Raw genomic sequence first — 23037 nt, 5'->3', positions numbered from 1 at the left:
CTCTGGGGAACACACAGGCAGTGTCTGAGCACAGGTAGGACAGCCGTTCAAGGCCTTCTCTCTCCCATCCCCAGTGTGAGCCCACGTCACTGAAATAGGTTCCTGAAGCAGCCTGGGTTGTGCCTGTTGTGTTTCCCCGTAGATCAAGGACCTTGAGCAGGAAAAGGACCACCTCAACCGAGCCATGTGGTCGCTGCGGGAGAGGTCGCAGGTCAGCAGTGAGGCCCGCATGAAAGACGTGGAGAAGGAGAACAAAGCCCTCCACCAGACGGTGACGGAGGCCAATGGCAAGCTCAGCCAGTTGGAGTTTGAGAAGCGGCAGCTGCACAGGGACTTGGAGCAGGCCAAGGAGAAGGGGGAGCGGGCAGAGAAGCTGGAGAGGGAGCTGCAGCGACTCCAGGAGGAGAACGGGAGGCTGGCCAGGAAGGTGACCTCCCTGGAGACAGCCACCGAGAAAGTCGAGGCCCTGGAGCATGAGAGCCAGGGCCTGCAGCTGGAGAACCGGACGCTGAGGAAGTCTCTGGACACCTTGCAGAACGTGTCCCTGCAGCTTGAGGGCCTGGAGCGTGACAACAAGCAGCTGGACGCAGAGAACCTGGAGCTGCGCAGGCTGGTGGAGACCATGCGCTTTACCAGCACCAAGCTGGCACAGATGGAGAGGGAGAACCAGCAGCTGGAGCGTGAGAAGGAGGAGCTGAGGAAGAACGTGGAGCTGCTCAAGGCGCTGGGCAAGAAGTCAGAGCGCCTGGAGCTCAGCTACCAGAGCGTGAGCGCTGAGAACCTCCGGCTGCAGCAGAGCCTGGAGAGCAGCAGCCACAAGACGCAGACCTTGGAGAGTGAGCTGGGCGAGCTGGAGGCCGAGCGCCAGGCGCTGCGGCGGGACCTGGAGGCCCTCCGGCTGGCCAATGCACAGTTGGAGGGGGCCGAGAAGGACAGGAAGGCCCTGGAGCAGGAGGTGGCCCAGCTCGAGAAGGATAAGAAGCTGCTGGAGAAGGAGGCCAAGCGGCTGTGGCAGCAGGTGGAGCTCAAGGATGCAGTCTTGGACGATAGCACTGCCAAACTGTCCGCTGTCGAGAAGGAGAGCCGCGCGCTGGACAAGGAGCTGGCCCGCTGCAGGGACGCAGCCGGCAAGCTGAAGGAGCTGGAGAAGGACAACCGGGACCTCACCAAGCAAGTCACCGTGCATGCAAGGACACTGACAACTCTGAGGGAGGTGAGCAAACACAGGCGGCCCCTGTAAGGGGATTGGCAGATGGTAGTAGTGGGTTCTGTGGTGCATGGTTTCAGGAGAGAAGTAAGACTCTGTGTCCTCCTTAAATGCTTTATCTAATTCTAAACAGCAATGCCTAAAGGTCTAAGAACCCAGTGAATACCACGTATTACAATCTTACAACCCAGAGATAATGCTTCTCATAGTTCGAGTTGTTTCGTTTCATCATTTTCCCTCGTGTATACAGACACATGCTTGATGTCATACTTACATACAGGTGAGCTGTTGTGGTTTTTATTTATTATGTTGTGGTTTTTGTTATTGTAGATTTCAAAGCCACAATTTCCCAATGGCCGTAAGATGTTTGTTTGTTTGTTTGTTTGTTTGTTTGTTTGTTTATTTTTGAGACGGAGTCTCACTGTCGTCCAGGCTGGAGTGTTGTTGCGTGATCTCGGCTCACTGCAACCTCTGCCTCCCAGATTCAAGCGATTCTCGTGCCTCAGCATCCCACATAGCTGGGCCTGCAGATGCACGCTACCACACCTGGCTAATCTTTTTGTATTTTTAGTAGAGACGGGTTTTCACCATGTTGGCCAGGCTGGTCTCGAACACCTGACCTCAGGTGACCCACCCGCCTCGGCCTCCCAAAGTGCTGGGATTACAGGCATGAGCCACCGCGCCTGACCCTTACTTATTTTTGAGACAGAATCTCGCTTTGTCACCCAGGCTGGAGTGCAGTGGTGCGACCCCAGCTCACTGCAGGCTCCACCTCCTGGGTTCAAGCGATTCTCCTGCCTCAGCCTCCTAAGTACTGGGATTACAGACACGCACCATCACACCTCGCTAATTTTTGTATTTTTAGTAGAGGTGGGGTTTCGCCATCTTGGCCAGGCTGGTCTTGAACTCTTGACTTCAGGGGATCCATCTGCCTCAGGCTCCCAAAGTGCTGGGATTACAGGTGTGGGCCACTGCACCTGGCCAAGATATTTAATCCTATAGGTTTACTGTAATTATTTTTTAGATGTTTAGATTGTTTTAGTGTTTTCCACTATTTTATTTTTATTTATTATTTTTTAAATTTTGTTACTTTTTTCCTAGAATCCTTTCCTGAAGTTTTTTTTTAAATTTATTTTTAAAATTTTATTACCTTTTTTCCTAGAATCCTATTTTCCACTATTTTAAATAATACTAGACATCCTTGTATACATAGACCTTCATGAATCAAACTATTTTTTAGGGTATATTCTCAGAAATGGAATTACAGGGTCAAAGAGTGTGAACATGTTAGTCTCTTGAGTGATATAAAATCCTCCAGAATTCCATGTTGTCCTTACGCTGGTAAGTGTTGTGTGGGCCACCTGGGCATTTGTTTAGTATGCTGGGGTGAGTAGATGGCCGCTCTGGGAAATGGCTTCAGCAGCTGAGTGGCCCAGCACCGTTTATCTCACTCGTGAAAGGTCTAGTGTGGGGACCCTGCCCACACGGGAGAAGCCAGGCGCTGGAGTCACTGCACTTAAGGCCCAGTTCAGGCACCTGGCTTCTGCCATCTTGAGGCTTGGGCACCCCTAGTGGAGTCCTCTTCTGGTTCCTCGGCCTGTGGTGGGTAGAGGAGGAAGAGAGAGAGTGAGGAAGATCATGCTGCATGGGTGGGGCTCAGCAGCACAGCCACACCCAACCACAGGGTGCCACATGACACACAAGAGAAGGAAATGGGTTTGGTGAACACTGAGCAGTCTCCACACTGGAAAGAGATGACTGACGATCCATGCAGGCAATTCCATGTGCTGTGGGGGAGAGATCCAAAATATGAACGCAGGCAGAGCCCCGGCTCGTTAGCGTGGGTTAGTTAGGCTGTGCTACGGTAGCCCACCCCAGCATCTCTGCTGCTCATCACAGCCAAGGCTTACCTCTTGCCTCACCAGAGTCCAGGGGACCCTTCAGGGAGTCTGTCCTCTGCTTGACCCAGCAGTCCAGGCTGTTTTGATCTCGTGGCTCCACGGTCTCTACACCAGGCTTGGGCGGTTGCCATGGCAGGTGAAAGGGCAGCTGAATGTCACACATAGGCTCTTCTGTGCTCCAGTCAGGAAGTCACCCACATCACTCTCACCTCAGCCCCTTTGCCAGAGCTGGTGACCTGGCTTCAGCTGATGCAGGGTGGCTGGGAAATTTGGGGGAGCAGGTGATGAGCATCACTGTCTCTGTCACACTGCCGTTCAGGTCAGCCATATTATCAGAAATCAAACGTACTACTTAAAGGTCAACATAAGTGGCATTTCAAATACATGACTTAGAGAAGTGGCATATTAGATCCATCCTGACATGTAGCCACCTGGTCTGGTTGTTTTCAGCACCAGGAGGGCTGGACAAGTGCATTCATTGGCTTTCCTCGGGAAGAGCATCCCTGGGGTTCAGAGTCCCCTCGCTCCACACAGAGGCAGCCGTGACCTGGGAGGACAGTTGCTCACACCCGGGCGGGACTGGCGCCTGGCCTCCCTGCGTGTTTTGCTGAGCTCCTATCCCGTGCTCTCTCCCCATCATTCCAGGACCTGGTGCTCGAGAAGCTGAAGAGCCAGCAGCTCAGCAGTGAGCTGGACAAGCTGAGCCAGGAACTGGAGAAGGTCGGCCTCAACAGGGAGCTGCTGTTGCAGGAGGACGACAGCGGCAGTGACACGTGAGGGCCTCTTCTCCCTCTCCCCATCGTGGGAGCACTTCCTCCACTATTCGGTCTGCAGGCTCCTCACCCTCCCCTGAGACCTCCATGAACTCTCTATTGCCGAGGGCTGTGACCTCACGTGGTTCCTTGAACCCAAAGTTCCTTGGTCGTTTCTGTTCCAGCTCTTGTTCCTTGAGGTTCTCAGATAGGTGTGGAAGGAGATTTTGTCTGATGAAAAAGCTTCTTAATTTTTTTTTTTTTTTTTTGAGACAGGGTCTGGCTCTGTCGTCCAGGCTGGAGTGTAGTATTATGATTTCGGCTTACCTCCATGTCCGCCTCCCGGGTTCAAGCGATCCTCCAGCCCCAGCTGGAGACCACTACCTAGCTGGGACCACAGGCATGCACCGCCACACCTGGCTAATCTTTGTATGTTTTGTAGAGAGGGGGTTTCGCCATATTAGCCAGGCTGGTCTTGAACTCCTGAGCTCAAAGCGATCTGCCCACCTCAGCCTCCCAAAATGCTGGGATTACAGGTGTGAGCCACTGCTCCCAGCCACGCTTCTTAATTTTTTAAAAAAATTAGACTATTACAGTTTTTCCCTGCAATGCTTGCTTAAATGATAATGGGTTTTGTTGTTGAGACGAAGTATCACTCTGTCACCCAGGCAGGAGTGCAGTGGCGTGATCCCGGCTCAGTGATGAAAACCTCCGCCTCCTGGTTTTAAGTGATTCTCACGCCTCAGCCTCCTGAGTAGCAGAGATTACAGACATGCACCACCATGCCCAGCTAATTTTTGTATTTTTTTAGTAGAGACGGGGTTTCACCATGTTGGCCAGACTGGTCTCGAACGCCTGACCTCAAGTGATCCTCCCGCCTTGGCATCCCAAAGTGCTGGGATTACAGGCATGAGCCACTGTGCTCGGCCTGATCTTGTTTTTTGGGAAATCGAACATCTTGGACTTTTCCTGGACTTGTAACCGAGAAGATCCACATGCCTTATAGTAGGAGTCTTCTCTGGTGGAAAGGCCTTAGACTTACCACTTAACCTAGCACTGTGACTTGGGCAAATTGCTTAACCTTTCTGAGACTCAGTTTCCCCTTCGGTAAAATGGCAATAATAATTCCTGCCTCAGACAGTGACTGTAAAACTGTAGCCGTGGTGTCGCCTTTGAAGGTTTCACAGGTGTTTCTACCCAGGGAACCCCCAAAGGGCTCTGGGAAGATGAGTTTTGGCTCGTGAGTTCTTCTGGGCCAAAAGCTGCAGCAGCTCCATAACCCAGCCTAATGGAAGGAGTGATGTGTTGGCAGCGAGGACACTGGGAACTTGCGGAGAGGAAGTAGATAAGCGATACTGTTGTATCTTTGTGTTTTCCAGAAAATACAAGATTTTGGAGGGCAGAAATGAATCAGCATTAAAAACAACACTAGCCATGAAAGAAGAAAAGATTGTGCTCTTAGAAGCACAGATGGAAGAGAAAGCGAGCCTAAATCGCCAGTTAGAGAATGAGCTGCAGATGGTGAGTGTGGAGGTTGCACTGTGGGGCCCAGCTGCCCATTCTCAGCCTCACCCTTTCCAGCCCCTCACCTGTATAGCAGTGGGGTGGCCTGGATACCCATTTTCTAGGGCAGGGGTAGATGCGCCACAGAGTGACTGAGGGAGCCACCCTCAGAATCACATGCACTAGGGCCAAACAGAACCAGAGTAAGAGCCACAGGCCTGCGGGGAGGCGGGCAGTGGCCTAGAGCAGCACCAAGTCCACCAGGCAAGATATGGGAACACCCTTGAGAGCCCTCCATGAAACTGCACGTTGGGCACTGAGCAACGGCCTGCAGAGTCTCACGGGCACCCTCCGATGAGACAGATGGGTGCACAGGGACTCATGAGGACATGCACACGTCTACTTCTGGGTGCATGCATGCACACGTATTTGCCACATGTGTGAACACACTTTCCACACGCATATAGATGTGTGTTCTCCACACATACACACTCTCCACATACATATGCACATGCTCCTTACACATGTACATGCATGCTCTCTACACACATGTATTATACATGTGCCCACGACGCATGTGCACACTCCACACACAAACACATGCTCCTCACACACAGGTGTACACACCCGACACGTGCTCTCAATGTGCACACTCTCACAGGCGATCAGGTGTGCACACTCCCCCCTTCCACACACGCACTCTTCCAGCCTCAGTTTTGAACACATGCCATGCTTCTTGGCTGCAGGATTGAATAGGAATCTGGATGAAGCTGCTCCAGTGCCAGCAGGGGCTTTGAGACCTCGTCCCTGTTCACCTCCTGTATCCTCAGCCTCACCTCTGTTTGAGGGAGTGGATAACTGAGGCTCAGGAAAGCAGGAAGCCACATGGCTAAAGCAGGGACTGAGGCAGGAACGGGTTGCAGGCCCCCACCTCCCTGTCCTCTCTGGAAGGGAAGGGAAAATGTAGGGCAGAGGGTTGGTGCCTTCCCCTCAAAAGAAAAGGAGCGCATCTGGCTTACACAGACCAGGGCGGGCGAGTATGGGGAGTGTGGAGGGTGTGGTGCAGGTTGCCCTCAGCCACTCACGCGGGGCTCCAGGCCAGGCTGCTTCCGCCTAAAGCCTCCTTGCTCATTGTCACACTTGTAGCTGAAGAAGGAGTGTGAGACCCTCAGGCAGAACCAGGGAAAGGGGCAGCACTTGCAGAACTCTTTCAAGCACCCTGCAGGGAAGACAGCTGCCAGTCACCAGGAGAAGGAGGCCTGGGGGCCCGGCCATAAGGAAGCCACCATGGAGCTTCTCCGAGTGAAGGACCGGGCCATCGAGCTGGAGCGGAATGTGAGTGGGCTGGCCTGGGCATGGTCCATCGGGGACAGAGAGAGAGACTGCCTTATCAGTAGTCCCATTGATGACTTGTCATTGCTGTAAAGAACACAGGAGATTTAGCCAGATCTAGTTGGACACGTCTTGAGTTGCAGGTCCTGTGGGCCCCTCTTCATTCGAGGTCCCTTCAGTGATTCTCACATCAGAGGCACACACAGCCTTCATGGCAATTCAGCCTCTTCCTGTAGTGTTGTGTCTTTCAGTGCCCAGTACCAGGGATTGGGAAACTCCAGCCCCCACCTGCTTTTGTAAATAAAGTTTTATTAGCAGACAGTCATGCCCATTGTTTACAGGTTGTCTGGGGCTGCTTCCCCTACAGTGACAATGATTCTTTAGGTTGAGATGGAAACCCCATGGCTGGCAAACCCAGAAGTATTTCCTATCTGGCCCTTTCTAGAAAAAGTCTGCTAATGCATGTCCGTACCTCTGACTTTGATTCTCAACAATGACTTTATGAAGTTCAGAGTGGTGATTTTCATTATTTGATCGATGATAAAGCTAAAACAGAATTTCAGAGACTTGACCCAAAGCCCCATGCTAATAAGGGATAGTAAAAGACTACAGGTCCTGGCCCTTAGCCCAGTTGGTGGCAAACTTTAACATGGTCTTTATTAGTCTCACATAATGTGAAGTGCCTTATTCTACTTGCTGTCACCTCTGAGTAAGGCTGTAGCCTAAGGCTTTGACTCCCTGTCCTGTGAGATACTCAGGGTTGGAGTCAATGGGAGATGGAACCAGCTCACAGAAATGCACTCTTAGGGTGTTCAACAGAAAACAAAGGAAAGCATTAAAGAGACAAAGGAAGCAGCTTTAACTCCAGCATGCATTCACCTCCCACTCACATACGCAGGTGTCAGGCAGTGTCCCCATGATGGTGTAGCCTTTAAAAAAAATCCTGCTGATTATCTTTTTCAAAGAGAGAAAATATACTGACCTCATCCAGCGGACCCTCGCTTTGGCCCCCAAAACATCAACTTTTGAGGGTTCATTACAACCCAAGTACCTGTGGCCAGTTAGCATTTACCCAGTTGGAGTTTGATTCGCTCATGCCTCCCGATCTTCTAGAATGCAGCTCTGCAGGCTGAGAAGCAGCTGCTCAAGGAACAGCTGCAGCACCTGGAGACCCAGAACGTGACCTTCAGCAGCCAGATCTTGACACTGCAGAAACAGAGCGCCTTCCTGCAGGAGCACAACACCACACTGCAGACCCAGACCGCCAAGCTGCAGGTGAGCGGGGCTCCCAGCACCAATGGTCACAAGCCTGGCGGGATGTTTATCTGTGGCTCCTGGGGACCAACTGGGGGCATTAGGACTCCTCAAAAGCAGCAGATCAAAGCACAAAGCAGTTCGGGATTTTGTTAATAGACCCGCTGTAAACAGTGATCAGTGAAGGGGGTGATAGTTTTTAAGCCATTTTCAGTGATTGAGAAAATGGCTGCATGGGCCATTTTCATTTCATTTCTCTCCTTTTACTTGCATTCTTGTCCATGTTTTCCAGTCTTTTCCTTGAGGTGTTACTAGGACTGACTTGGAAAAGAGGTTTCAGGATTAAGCTTGGTTTAACAAAGTTAACCAGGTTTCTTTACCGTAGAACCTGGCAGAACTCTTTCTTTTTAAGCTAATGTGAATTTTTAATCTCCAAGAGGGAAGTGTAGGATATTAAGTGGCTCCCAGACTGTTGAGAGCATCAAGCAGAACTAGGTTGTGTGCCGCTTCAGATGCTTGTTTTCATTTATCGCCTATAGACTGTGGGGAAATAAATTATTTATTGCAGTTTTTGTTTGTTTTGAGATGGAGTCTCACTCTGTCACCCAGGCTGGAGTGCAGTGGTGCGATCTCGGCTCACTGCAAGCTCAACCTTCCCGGTTCAAGTGATTCTTGTGCCTTGGCTAATTTTTGTATTTTTAGTAGAGATGGGATTTCACTAAGTTAGCCAGGCTGGTCTCGAACTCCTGACCTCAAATGATCCACACCCGCCTCACCTCCCAAAGTGCTGGGATTACAGGCGTGAGCCACCACACCTGGCTTTTTATTGCAATTTCTGAGAAAAGTTTGAAAATATGTAACTTATGGGGTAAGTACAATCAACAGGAAACTGTTTGGCAGAGAAATTGGAATTTGTTCTGGTAACAAGAAAATAGTACATTGACTTACTATTTTGAATTTTTCTTACAGTCTTAATCTGGTTTTAATATCAGGATAATTCTGGCTTCATAAAATGATTTGGGAAGTATTCCCTCCTCTTCAGTTTTCTGATGATTTTGGATGTTGTTGGATGGAGAGGTATACAAATATCAATTATGTTAAGTAGGTTGATAGTATTGTTCAGGTATTCTATATCCTTATTTACAGATATTCTGTCTACTTGTTCTAGAAAATAGGTTTTGTTTTCATTGTAAGAGACAGGGTTTCACTCTGTGGCCCAGGCTGGAGTGCAGTGCTGCAATCATAGCTCACTATAACCTCCAACTCCTGGGCGCAAGCAGTCCTCCTGCCTCAGCCTCCCAAGTAGCTGGGACTATAGGCATACAACACCATGCCCAGCTAAGTTAAAAATACTTTTTTTTTGTAGAGATGGGGTCTCACTCTGTTGCTCAGGCTGGTCTTGAATTCTTTGGCTCAAGTGACCCTCCTGCTTCTGCTTCCTGAAGTCCTGGGATTACAAGCCTGAGCCACCACAATCAGCTGAAAAGAGGTTTTTAAAAAATAGTCAAAGAGGGCACAGCACACAAGGGAGTTATCCAGGGGAAGAACATCATCTGCCCCAGCAGCTCACATTTGTGGCGAGCGGCTCAGGACTGAAGCACCCTCTGAGTGCCCGTCTATGCCGTTTAGTCCCCTTCCCACTGCAGTTCCTTAAGTTCTGGAACAGCCGTCCTGGGTACCCTCTGGGTCTTCTGCCCTGAGAGTCCCGGCTATTTTCGTGTCTGCTCGAGCACTTGACCTGCTCCCCAGCCCTCCTCGCTGACTGTGGGGCCTGCGCCACGCCGCGCTTCTCCCTCTCGGCAGGTGGAGAACTCCACACTGAGCTCCCAGAGCGCCGCGCTCACCGCGCAGTACACGCTGCTGCAGAACCACCACACGGCCAAGGAGACAGAGAACGAAAGCCTGCAGAGGCAGCAGGAGCAGCTTACAGCTGCCTACGAGGCCCTGCTGCAGGACCACGAGCACCTGGGCACGCTGCACGAGCGGCAATCGGCCGAGTACGAGGCCCTCATCCGCCAGCACAGCTGCCTCAAGACACTGCATCGGAATCTGGAGCTGGAGCACAAGGAGCTCGGGGAGAGGTAGGGCCTGGGGAAGGAAGGGGATCTGGGGAGGGGTAGAGTCCAGAGGAGAGGCTGGTCCCAGGGGGAAAGGTGGGGCCTGGGGTAGATGGGTGGGACCTGGGGGAGAGGCAGGGCCTGGGGAAGATGGGTGGAGCCTGGAGGAGATGGGTGGAGCCTGGAGGAGAGGTGGGGCCTGGGGAGAGGGGTGGAGCCTGGAGGAGAGGCAGAGTCTGGGGAAGATGGGTGGGACCTGTGGGAAAGGCGGGGCCTGGGGGAGATGAGTGGAGCCTGGAGGAGAGGCGGGGGCCTTGTGAGAGGGGTGGAGCCTGGAGGAGAGGTGGAGCCTGGAGCAGAGGTGGGGTCTCAGGAGAGGGATAGAGCCTGGAGGAGAGGCAGGGCTTTGGGGAAGTGGGCAGGGCCCGGGGGAGAGGCAGGGTGTGTGGGGAGGGGAGGTGAAGGAGGGTGGAGGTGGGGCCCCTGGGTAGGCCTGCAGCGGGGCCTGAGGCCAGGCCTGGGGAGTCTGTCAGGCTGCGCGGAAGACTGGGACTTCCCCGGCCCTCCCCTGCAGGAAATCTCTTGGCCAGCTGCTTCCCATTGTTGGGGCACCTGAGCTTTCCCAAAAGGAAGGAAATAAACGTTACCTTCAGCAATTTGGAATTTGTGCAACTGGAGACAGTAGCAAGAGGGGCTCCTGTGTGGAGAAGGGGGTGCCTCTACTACTTCCAGTGGGCGTTTGGGGCCCTGATCCCTAAGGGTTCTCTTCTCTCTTCTCCCCAAAACAGAAATAAGGAGAGAATTCTCCATGGCTCCGTTTGTAGAGGTGTGCCTTCTCTGGCCTCCCAGCTCTTCTCTTTCATATCAAGGTCTCGCTTGCTTTCTTTCATTTTTAACCTTTAATTATGGAAACTTCCGAACATATAGAAAGTAAGCAGAATCATATAGTGAAACTCTTGTGTATGCATCATGCACTCTCGACAGTCATTTATGTCCTGCCGTTCTCATTTCATGTGCACCTCCGACTCTCCACCCCCTCACCCCATTTTTTACAGGTAAAACTTACTTACACTGAAATGCACACATCTTAACTTTGCACTCTTGACAGTTCATGGTCTTGGGTTTTGTATTCATTAAGTCAGCCAGTCTGGGTTGGGATTCTGTCTCCTGCTAATCAGTGATGGTACCAGGCACCTGCGCAGGGCATGGCAGGATCCAGGGAGGGCTAGGAGAGGTAGGATGCTGCTCTCCAGAGTCTGAGGGGCAGGTGTGATGTGCACCTGAATCTGATGCATGAGAGAGACATGGCTAAAGAGAGGCTCTCAGGTACTTGGAGTACAACAGAGGGAGCAAGATCTACTTCCTTTGCCTGGGAAATGGCCCTGCTGATGGTATTTCCTTTGGAGCAGCCTCAACAACATGGCTAAGTGATCGCTGGTTCTTCAAGGTGGGAGTGGGGAGGACATCTCCACGGTCAGGAGCCACAAATGTCATTGAATCACAAAAGCCTTGTGCGGGCGCTGATGGTGCTTGCGGGTTCATGGGTGGTGATGACATTCATTTATTCACTTACCAAGTGTTTCCTTTTTGTCTCTATGTGGAGTTCTTCACCCCTTTTATCTATCCAGATCTCCATCCTTCAGGGGCTGTTGAGGCATCTGAAACTATAAGACTACTCCTTCCGGCCTAAAATAGCATCTTCTGCCTCTTGGCACTTTGATCTCTCCCTCGTCTTCCCCCACCCATCTTGTTATTTGTGTGACATTTATTGTGTACGTGGTGCTGTGTCTAGACGTGGTAGGAGTTGCACCCAGCTGACAAACTAATGAAGCATTCGTGTAAGTCTGATACTAGCATGATGCCCAGCACTCACCAGGCACTTGCGTGCCTTATTCTTAGTGTTACGTTATGTCGTATTAAACAATGCCGTATTGTATTCTTTCTTTCTTTATTTTGAGATGGAGTCTCACTCTGTCGCCCAGGCTGGAGTGCAGTGGAGTGATCTTGGCTCACAGCAGCCTCCACCTCCCGGCTTCAAGCAATCCTCCTACTTCAGCCTCCCAAGTAGCTGGGACTACAGGCATGCACCACCACACCCGGCTAATTTTTGTATTTTTTAGTAGAGATGGGGTTTCACCATGTTGACCAGGCTGGTTTTGAACTCCCTACCTCAAGTGATCCACCTGCCTCGGCCTCCCGAAATGCTGGGATTATAGGCGTGAGCCACTGTGCTGGCCCCTTATTGTATTCTTAATGTGCATTCAGAGAGCAAAGGTTTTGGCAGGTGGAGTCTGGACTGTTGTTTTCCCTGCAGGTCCTTGCTCAGTACAGCATGTGGTAGTTGCTCAGCGCTTTTTGCTGGTTGGACAGATGACTGGAGGCTCCCTTGCTGTGTCTGCAGCAGGGCTACAGGTTTAGGAGTGTAGGTACATGGCACACAAGGATGATGGTTTTCTCTTCTTCTTATTTGACACTTAAATCGGAGACGCTCACCCACTCATTGCTCTAACAAGCATTCACTATGTGTCATTCCTCACACGGGGATTCAGTGGTGAGTAAGAGTTATAAAGTTTCTGCCCTACAGTTGGGTCATTGCTAATGGTTAGAGACATGCTTGATTAATGTGCTTTTCCAACAACGTGCAGTGGAGTCCTGAAGAGAAAGGCCGGAAACCCCAGGGACACTGGCTAGCCTCTGTCAGATTGTCTTTGGGTGTGAGACACTCAGGAAGGGGTCTGTAGAGAAGAATTTGCCTGAATGGGGAAGATCAGGAGACTGTGCCTCAGACTTCTCAACACTTCCAGTCTGCTAGGAGATCCTGGGTCACCCGTGAACACACGAGGTTGAAACAGGCTGGGAGGGGGAGGGGCCGGGGCCTACCGGGCTACATCATTGTACTCTGTCCCCCAAGAGATGGCCAGTGCAGCCGACAAAGATAGATTAGAGCCTGGAGAAGATTAGAGCCTTGAGGGTGAGGAGAAAGTTGTGGGGACGGTGAGGGCTGTGGCTAAGGGGCCTGAGGAGAGCTGCTGTGTGTATGTGACAACTAGTCCCTGGCAGCTGCTGGGTGAGCCTCTGTCCCCTGGGGAAGGCCAGACTAAGAACAAGTGGATGCGGGCTCCTAAGGGTAGAGGGAGAGGCTTCTTCAGCCCTTGGAGGGTGGGATTAGGTGTGATGTGCAGTGGAATTCCACTGTTTGTTTTGTGGTTTCTCTTAGATTTATTTGTGCTTGGTGAACTTACCTAGTAGCTTATTTATAATTCCCTAAAAGAGAAGGGCATGGAGCTCAGAAAATGTAGTCATCGCATTGTCAGGTGGCTAAAGGAAGAGCGACTGCTTTATCAGGGCATGGAGGGACTATGGAGACAGAACGGGCTGGAGGAAGAGGATTCTGGGCTCCAGGGCTTGGCGCTGGCCTTGACATGGCTCCCAGTGGCTGCGCTCCCCGCCTGCTCCCTGCCCCATGCCCCTCACTTCTGCAGAGAGACTCTCCAGAGGAATCCCATTTTCTCACGGGAGGCACGCAGATCCTCTGGGATGTGAGTTACCTGTAGGAAAAGAAGGCCCTGGCCAGACTCACGGCAGGTGTTTCCCTCCAACAGGCACGGTGACATGCTGAAGCGCAAGGCGGAGCTGGAGGAGCGGGAGAAGGTCTTGACCACTGAGCGAGAGGCGCTGCAGCAGGAGCAGAGGACAAACGCCCTCGCCGTGGGCGAGAACCAGAGGCTGCGGGGCGAGCTGGACAGGTGAGCGCCGGCGACCGGCCCTGCACGTAGCAGCACCCCGGATTCTGTTCAGACCCTCCTTGCATAGCAGCCACTGAGAAGTTCAAGTCCCCTGGCGATCGTGGATTTTTATCCCTTGCTGTGTGAACAGCTGGGTGGGTAAAATAAGCTAAAGGGCAACTCTAGCTGGTTGCTGGCATGAGAGCACTCAGGTGACACCTGGGGATGGCGTGTCGTCTGAGTTAGGTGGTTCTTCCCTCCCACCCTTGTGGTGAGGATTGCATCAGGCACAGGTGAATTCATCATCTGGCATAAGCCTGCCTCTTGCTCATGAAGGAGAAACTGCAGATTCCTCATGATTCACAGAACCCCTATTTGTGAATCCACCTACTTGCTAAAGTTTTATTTGCCGCCCCAAGACCAGTCTCCGTGGGGCTTTCGTGGACATGCACAGAGTGGTGAAATGCGGGAGTCACTGGATGCGCACCTTCCCAGCTGAGGGCACACACGACAACACGCTGCCTTCTTGTTTCAGCTCCTACTGCAAACAAATGTCCCTTTCAGAATCTCTTCAATGCCACGGTTTTCATATTTTGTGCTTTCGGGAAGTGACTTTGCTGTTTAAAATGACCCACAATTGTAGTACTGAAGTGCTGTTTCATGTCCCTAAGCAGAAGGTGGCTGTGATGTGCCTTACAGAGAAAAAGTCTTAGATAAGCTTTGTTCAGACATGAGTTATAGTGCTGTTGGCTGTGAATATGCTGCATAAGGTATCTTTAAACAGAAACCCACATAAAACAAGGTTATGTATTGATCAGTAACAAAAATGTGACCAGAGGCTCCCGGGAACCTAATTCTATATTTTTTCCCTAGGCTGGATGCTTCGCTGTTCACTAATTCAGTGTTTACAGCAACTTTATAGAATGTGACTACCACACATAATGAGAATCGACTATACTATTATTATCTTTTTGGCTTTTTTTTTAAACAGATGAGGAAACAGGTTGGGAGAGATTAAATAACTTGTTCCAAGTCAGTGTTTCTAGTGAATAGCAGAGTCAGGATGGAATCCAGGTCCTGTCTCATTGCAAAGGCTTGACCATACGAAATCCTTCCTCCTCCCACATACTCGAGTTCATGTATACGGGGGGTTAGAAACTCAGTTACCTTGGCTCCCCAGGCAAATAAAGCACATGGGTAAAACAGTACCAGACATAGACCACAGACCGTAGAACGGAGAATGCACATCGTCTAGAAGGGCAGCAGAGAATCGGCTCCAGCAAAGGCCGCCAGCTGGAGGCAGGCCCGGGACTGCCTGGGCAGCCTTTTGTTTTTTATATTTTAAGAGAACCTGAATGTTTGGGTATTGATGTAAACTTCAACTTTTTTAATGCTGGCCACTAAATTTTTTTTTTTTTTTTGAGATGGGATCTTGCTCAGCCACTGAGGCTGGAGTGACATGATCATGGCTCACTGCAGCCTCAACTCCCTGGGCCTAAGTGATCCTCCCAGCCCAGCCTCCCAAGTAGCTGGGAGCACAGGTGTGCATCACTATGCCCGGCAACGTTTTTTTTTTTTGAGACGGAGTCTCGCTCTGTCACCAGGCTGGAGTGCAGTGGTGCGATCTCGGCTCACTGCAAGCTCCGCCTCCCGGGTTCCTGGCAGCTTTTTTCTACTTTTTGCAGAGATGGGGGTCTCACTATGTTGCCTAGGCTGGTGTGGAACTGGCCTCAAGAGATCCTCCCTCCTCAGCCTCCCAGAGTGCTGGGATTACAGGCGTGAGCCACCATACCTGGCCAACTAATTTGTTTTTAAAAAGTAAAATTGTACAGGCCAAATAAGACACGTCTATGTCCAAATCAAGTCCACAAGACCCTGGTAATTTGAGCTTTCTGATATAAATCTCCAGAGAACTCCCAGTTGGATAATAGTTGTTTTGATGATAGCAATTTTAGTAGATTTCCATAATACACACCATCTCACACTTTATCTCAGGAGCTGAAATTAGAAAGGGGCTTGGAATTGGGAAGAAGAGCTGGGCAGAGACAGAATTTTAGAGCAAAAATGGTCTAGTTTAGTGGTTTAAACATTTTTTTAAACAGCAGAATCTTGTTTTTCAAGTGTACACAGATACCAAAGCTGTAGCATGGAAGTGATCGTAGCAGTGATGCTGTGTTGAAACAGGTGTCTGAGCTTGCCTGCTCAGTCTCCCTGGAGGCTCAGTGTAGTGGCATCAGGGGTACCCTCATGCATCCCCAAAGAACACAGTTTGCTGGTGGACAGTTTTGTTCAAGCTCCTTATTTTATGCATGGAAAAAAAAAAAGCCCAGAGAGGTTGTGATTTTGTCTAAGGTTGCACAGCCTGCCACTGTCAGAGCTGGGACATAGCCTGAGTCTCTGGGCTGTTACCTGTTTGGCAGGCTCTTCAGCTCCTTTGCCCTGTGACTCTTCCCCCTCCAGGGTCAATTTCCTGCACCACCAGCTGAAGGGGGAGTACGAGGAGCTGCACGCCCACACCAAGGAGCTGAAAACCTCACTGAACAACGCACAGCTGGAGCTCAACCGCTGGCAGGCCCGCTTCGACGAGCTGAAGGAGCAGCACCAGACCATGGACATCTCGCTGACCAAGCTGGACAACCACTGTGAGGTGAGGCCAGCGCCAGGGGAGCCTCGGGAGACAGAGATGAGTCCCCCAAGGGGACAGCCCAGGGCTCAGCCAAGCTGTGAGGGGTCCTCATGGGCATTTGTGCTCAAAGACAGAAATGTGTGGAGGTGGCACAGAGGCTGCGGTGAAGCCAGAGGTGCTGACGGGGGTCATTGTGGCTTCTGGTGGGACTGTATACGAAAACACCCGTCTGACCGTCACCTTTTGCAGGGTTGGGAGAGGCACAGTGGGGACGGTTGATGATGTTTTATCTCGATCCTCTTAGCTGTGTCTATACTGTCTTCCTACATCTCTTCAGTTCAGTAGTCACACTGTCCTAGAGAAGTGGTGTGAATTTGCTCCATTTTGGGGTGTGGCTGCCTCTGGGACGGAGCTCACTCAGGAGTCCCTTGCTTCCAGAGCCGTCCCTTCTAGTACACAAGGTTGGAAATGGCCTCACGCAGCAAGACCCTCTCCAGATGAGATCTTAACAGACCCCAGCACATGGAAGGCTGGTGAGGCAGGTCTGGCAGGGAGGAGCACGTAGGTCTCACCCCACCTCCTAGACAGCCCCAGGGACAGCTGGCACCTCAGGACAAGGTTTGCTCTTTGAGAAACAGTCTCAGACGCCTTTTGCCCAGACCCCTCAGTAGCCCTGTGAGACATCACAAATGAGGAAACCAAGGCGCAGGGTGCCAAGATGCCTTGTCACAGCCACCCACCCAGATCTTGTGCTGCCCCCTGAGAATGCGAGACCCTGGGACCCTGAGGGCCCCACGGGGGTGGAGACGGGATGGAGGCAAAGGCCACGGCACTGCCTGTGGAATCCTCGCCCCCAGGGGCTGTGCTGTCACAGGCAGGTGCGTCAGGATCTTCCAGGAGGTTTCAGGTCAGGGGCTGCAGCGCAGGCCCCGTGGAAAAGGTCACACTGATGAAGTGAAGGACTGGCAAGAGCTGGACATGTGTGGTAGGCTTTGCATGGGAAGGACTGATTTGCACAGAAATGGACGGGGGTACTTTTTGGAAGATGCTGATGATTCACTCAGGGTGGAACACAGGTCATGAGAGGGGACAAGGGAAGGGCTGTGGCCAGGATGGTGGCTTTTGGGGAGGGGTTCAGCAGAACTCCAGGTCCAGCACAAACCAGTCCCCCCAAACAGGCCACACATGGAAACCATGTTCGTCTCCCTGGGCTGGAGGAGCAAAAGACCTCAAGCCGGGTGGCTTAAGCAGCAGAAGTGGGTTTCTTCCGCTTGGGAGGCTGGACGTCCATGATCCGTGAACTGGCAGGGCTGAGCTGGTTTCTCCCAAGGCCTCTCCCTGGCTTGCAGGCAGTGCTCTTTTTCTCTGTGCGGGCTCATTCCCAGTATCTACGTGTCGAGATTTCCTTTTCTTGAAAGGACATCAGTCAGATTGGATCAGAGCCCACCCTCATGGCAGCCTCATTTTAACTTAATGGCCTCTTTATGGACCCTGTCTCCAAATGCAGTCCCATGCTAGGGACTGGGGCTTAGGGCTTCACTGTATGAATTCTGGGGACATGGTTCATCCTGTGGCAGAAGGGAAGCAGCATAAGCGAAGTGATGAGGGCGTGGCTGTGCTCGGAGCTGTGCTCGCCGCTCCTCCTAACCCGCCTCTCTCCAGGAGCCCATATGCCTTACATTGGGTTGGTTTGTTCCCCCACATCTAATGAGGTGGAAGAGCAGCTCCCCCATCGTTACTGGGATGCACTGGCCCTCAGGATCATGGACTTGGGCTGAAGGGTGGGGCCCAGCCGGCTTGGTTCCCTGGGACCCCCCACCCCGGCCACACAGGGTCTTTCTGTTGGGCCAAAGCTGAGTTTCCAGGGACGGCCTTTCACCCTGCAGACCGCTGACTTGCCACGTTTGTGACGTGCTTGACTCCCAAGCCTCATGCAGTTCTCTACACTGGGGAGACTAATGCTTTATTATGGTATTTGTTTTAATTCTTGCCCAAGCAATATAGCAGTGGCAATCACAGAAGTATTTTTAGTGAAAAAATGCCATAGCTTCACCTCCTTTTCCCTTCCAGTTCTTCTCACTGTATGCATAAATTATGTATAATTATATTAAAAACAGGTAGAATTTTGGTTTTTCTTTTAATGGTGAAGTCAAAGTTAGAATTGCTAATGGGGTGAAGAGGAGGGGACAGCCTATGTTTCCCACCTCTGGTGTACCAGGCATTTTGCTGTGTTCTCCTCTGTGTTACTCAGTCCTTACGGTGGCCCCATGAGCCCATCCTCCTTTCTCATAGTCGCGCATTGGAATCCAAAGCCTGTGATTTTCCCATTGCACCCCAATCATACTCTAGAACAGAAGTTGGCAGACTTCAGGCCAGGCGTGGTGGTTCACGCCTGTAATCCCAGCACTTTGGGAGGCCGAAGCGGGTGGATCACCTGAGGTCAGGAGTTTGAGACCAGCCTGCCAACATGATGAAACCCCGTCTCTACTAAAAATACAAAAAATTAGCTGGGCGTGGTGGCATGCGCCTGTAATCCCAGCTGAGACTCAGGAGGCTGAGGCAGGAGAGTCGCTTGAACCCAGGAGGCGGAGGTTGCAGTGAGCTGAGGTCATCCCACTCCACTCCAGCCTGGGCAACAAGAGCAAAACTCCATCTCAAAACAAACAAACGAAAACATTATTGATGAGATTTTTCGTATTCTTTTTATTTGTATTAAGCCTTCAAAATCTGCTGCGTATTTTGCACTTGTGCATCATGATTCAGACTAGCTGCATTTTACTGCTCAGTAGCCACGTTGCCAGGGACATCTGGATTGAACAATGCAGCTGCAGAGGGAACTCAGCCATTCCCACGTTATTGGCCGTTTGGCCCTTTCCAAGTTTCCACTGGCGTAGATTATGCTGCGTTGAACATCTTTGTGCAGTGGCCTTCTTCCTTTGGGAGCAAGGTTCCCAGCAGTGGGAACACCGGGTCACGTGGTGTCTGAGACGCTGTTGGTCTGTGTTCTAGCTGCTCTCCCGTCTCAAGGGGAACTTGGAGGAAGAAAATCATCACCTCCTGAGCCAGATCCAGCTGTTGAGCCAGCAGAACCAGATGCTTCTGGAGCAGAACATGGAGAACAAGGAGCAGTACCATGAGGAGCAGAAGCAGTACATGTAAGCAGGGAGTCCTGAATCCCTCTCCGCACCCTCACCACAGCTGCACGTGCTCAGTCTCTGGAGGTCCTGGCTTCCCATGCAGAGAGGAGCCCCTGGGCCCGTTGGGATCCTGAGGGCAGGGCACAGACCGATCACCAACACAGACTGCCCTTAGTTTCCTGGAATGTTCTCAGTTTCTAGAGTTCTCAGTTGGCTTTTGTTTGCTCTTTCAGAGGCGCTTTCCACCACCAGAAACTTCTTTTCTCTGCTTCTAGAATTAAATTCACTTGAAAAAATCATGAGAACACTGAAGTATCTCAAGGGGGAGAATTCAAACTGAAGGCTGGGAATGAGTGCTGTACACCTGCCTGTGTGCCCCTGGATGGAGGGAAGTGGGCTTGTTGGGCCCTGTGAGGTGCACAGAACCAGTTCCCTGGTAGCCAGGAACCAGTAGGGGGAGGTAAAATGTGAACAGAGCTTTGTCCATTACCAGCCAGATGTGAAGGGTTATTACATGAAGCATGGAAAAAAACATAGGGGGAGTTGAAGTCCACAGCTACCCCAGGGGGTCTGGGGGAGGCCCACAGGAGGTGGGCCATGGCAGGCGAGGGGACAGGAAGGTGGGCCGTGGCAGGCGAGGGGGCAGGAAGGTGGGCCGTGGCAGGTGAGGGGGCAGGAAGGGGAGCCGTGGCAGGTGAGGGGACAGGAAGGTGGGCCGTGGCAGGCGAGGGGACAGGAAGGTGGGCCGTGGCAGGTGAGGGGACAGGAAGGTGGGCTGTGGCAGATGAGGATGGGAAGGTGAGCTGTGGCAGGTGAGGATGGGAGGTTGAGCTCTGGCGGGTGAGGATGGGAAGGTGAGCCGTGGCAGGTGAGGATGGGAAGGTGGGCCGTGGCAGGTGAGGATGGGAAGGTGGGCCGTGGCAGGTGAGGACGGGAAGGTGGGCTGTGGCAGGTGAGGATGGGAAGGTGGGCCGTGGCAGGTGAGGACGGGAAGGTGAGCTGTGGCAGGTGAGGATGGGAAGGTGAGCTGTGGCGGGTGAGGATGGGAAGGTGGGCCGTGGCGGGTGAGGATGGGAAGGTGGGCCGTGGCAGGTGAGGACGGGAAGGTGGGCCGTGGCAGGTGAGGGGACAGGAAGGTCAGCCGTGGCAGGTGAGGATGGGAAGGTGGACCGTGGCAGGTGAGGATGGGAAGGTGGGCTGTGGCAGGTGAGGGGACAGGAAGGTGGGCCATGGCAGGTGAGGGGACAGGAAGGTCGGCTGTGACAGGCGAGGGGACAGGAAGGTGGGCTGTGGCAGGTGAGGGGACAGGAAGGTGGACTGTGGCAGGTGAGGGGACAGGAAGGTGAGCTGTGGCAGGTAAGGATGGGAAGGTGGGCCGTGGCAGGTGAGGGGACAGGAAGGTCGGCCGTGGCAGGTGAGGATGCGAAGGTGGGCCGTGGCAGTTGAGGGGACAGGAAGGTCGGCCGTGGCAGGTGAGGATGGGAAGGTGGGCCATGGCAGGTGAGGGGGCAGGAAGGTGAGCTGTGGCAGGTAAGGATGGGAAGGTGGGCCGTGGCAGGTGAGGACGGGAAGGTGGGCTGTGGCAGGTGAGGGGACAGGAAGGTGAGCTGTGGCAGGTGAGGATGGGAAGGTGAGCTGTGGCAAGTGAGGACGGGAAGGTGGGCCATGGCAGGTGAGGACAGGAGGGTGGGCTGTGGCAGGTGAGGGGACAGGAAGGTCAGCCGTGGCAGGTGAGGGGACAGGAAGGTCAGCCGTGGCAGGTGAGGACGGGAAGGTGAGCCGTGGCAGGTGGTATAAGTGCGGGGAATGTGCAGGAGGCATCCGGAGAGAAGGCTGGAAAAGGAGGTGGGCGCTCAGCTGTGGTAGCTTCCATGTCCAGCTAAAGATGTTGGATTTCTGGAGTTGTTTTGGAAGGGATACTAGTCTGGCAGGGCCAGGGAAGCTTCCAGAAATAGAAGGCAAGAGGACGAACCCTGGTGCCAGGAATCTCGTGGTTCAGAAGTCGAGGAATCAAGAATCTAGAGTGGTTTCTGGATCCTAGCCATGGTGGTTGGGCTGTCCTTCCATGTGATCGGGAATGGCTGGTGTTGGCGTCCAGGCAGGCATTGGTGTGCTGGCATCAGTGTGGGGAAGGCAAGAAGGGACGTGCTTGTGGTGGGACGTGGTCACTGTGGTCACAGTGAACACTGGTGTGCTATCCCAACTCTCTGATGTAACGATGCTCCTTTGTTATTCTGTCGGCTTCACCTACGTGTCTAGGGCTGGCATGCCACCTTCGGGAGGAGGGTTTGTATGTAAAACCACACTGTAATTGTGGGGTGGAAATGACCCTGAAGTTGGCCCTCTATAATCCCGGTGATAAAATATCGCCAGCAGAGGTTGGGCAGGTGCTAACTGGAAGAAGTATAGGAGCACTCAGGGGGATTATTTGATGACGTTTTTGCATTAGACAGTGTCTACTCCAGGCCAGTGGGTTGGCAGGCTTCCTGGGGCCTGCTCCGGGCCCTGGAGTTTGTGGGAGTCTGTGGGGCCAACCCCAGCCATGAAGCACTCAAGGCTTAAGGCTCAGCAGCACGGCCGTGAGCACAGAACACCAGCACACGGATGTCGAGTCAAGGGACTGGGAGCGGAGCGTGGCTGGGGTCACTTGTTACAGGGGCTCACCTCATCGTGAGCTCTTGGGAAAGCCCTCAGTTGGGGCAGGACCTTGGCAGCTTCGAGAATGAGCTGTTACCTCTCATGTAAGGCCTCGTTTTCAGACGAGGAAACCAAGGGTCTGGGCTCTCAAGACCACCCAGCGCTGAGGCATGAGTGGGCAGCAGTCCTCAGTACCATGGGCAGCGCGGCTCCAAACGCACTGTGGACGCAGCCCCGTGACTCCCTAAGTGCAAACAGAAGCTTTCTGTTTGTATGAGGAAGGCCAAGGTCTCCCCGGTCAGCAGAGGTGCCTGAGTCCTCCCAAGATTCAAGAGATATCTCTTTGGTCCCTGGCAGAGTTTTTGAAAAGTGGCCCAATTTCCAATATTTAGGAATCGGGAGATTTGGCTTCATCATCTGGGCATCTGGTGTCTCGGGAAGTCCGCCCCGCTGTGCCCTGGTTCATTCCCCTGTGGCGGCGGGGTCTGCCGGAGATGGCAGCACAGAAGCTCACTGCAGTCCCCACTAGCGCCCCTGGTTTCTCCAGCCCTGCTGTGCTCATTAACTTCTCTTTCTGGCCCCTGAAAGCTTCTCAGTTTGCTTCTGAGTGGGAATGGGCCTGAGTCATGCATCTGACTTTGCTGAGCTGACTTGTTCAACCTCACTGCCCAGGTGTTGTTAATATGTACCCCCTGAACCCCACCCCCTCACCACTGCGGGGTAGGTTCTGCCTGACCCCAGGAGCATCTCACGTCTTGAACAACCTGGAAGGAGAATCCTTGGGTCTTCTGAGCGTGAGTTTTCAGATTGTTAGAAGTTTGCTGCCTTGAGCTTGCTCACAGCTGTGTCCCAGGGGCTTCAGTAAATCTCAGGGTTGTAGAGCTCCCTGAACCCACGACACGTGCC

At 52.6% G+C, this 23037-nt stretch overlaps 1 protein-coding gene across 5 annotated transcripts in view; it reads left to right on the top strand.

Moving 5' to 3' along the window:
* CCDC88C (coiled-coil domain containing 88C) overlaps positions 1-23037 on the top strand; it is a 145816-nt gene that overhangs the window by 103175 nt on the left and 19604 nt on the right. For all 5 annotated transcript variants that reach the window (XM_055361213.2, XM_004055575.5, XM_055361214.2 and 2 more), the window contains 9 exons: positions 143-1213; positions 3754-3881; positions 5240-5381; positions 6510-6698; positions 7809-7970; positions 9753-10030; positions 13609-13752; positions 16192-16378; positions 19367-19512. In XM_055361213.2, coding sequence (XP_055217188.2) covers positions 143-1213; positions 3754-3881; positions 5240-5381; positions 6510-6698; positions 7809-7970; positions 9753-10030; positions 13609-13752; positions 16192-16378; positions 19367-19512 — 2447 coding nt within the window. The remainder of the gene's footprint in view (positions 1-142; positions 1214-3753; positions 3882-5239; positions 5382-6509; positions 6699-7808; positions 7971-9752; positions 10031-13608; positions 13753-16191; positions 16379-19366; positions 19513-23037) is intronic.

The sequence above is a fragment of the Gorilla gorilla genome, chromosome 15 (assembly GCF_029281585.2).
Source record: "Gorilla gorilla gorilla isolate KB3781 chromosome 15, NHGRI_mGorGor1-v2.1_pri, whole genome shotgun sequence".
Lineage (NCBI taxonomy): Eukaryota > Metazoa > Chordata > Mammalia > Primates > Hominidae > Gorilla > Gorilla gorilla.
Note: the sequence above shows the minus strand (reverse complement) of the source record. Positions and strands in the feature narration are given on the sequence as shown.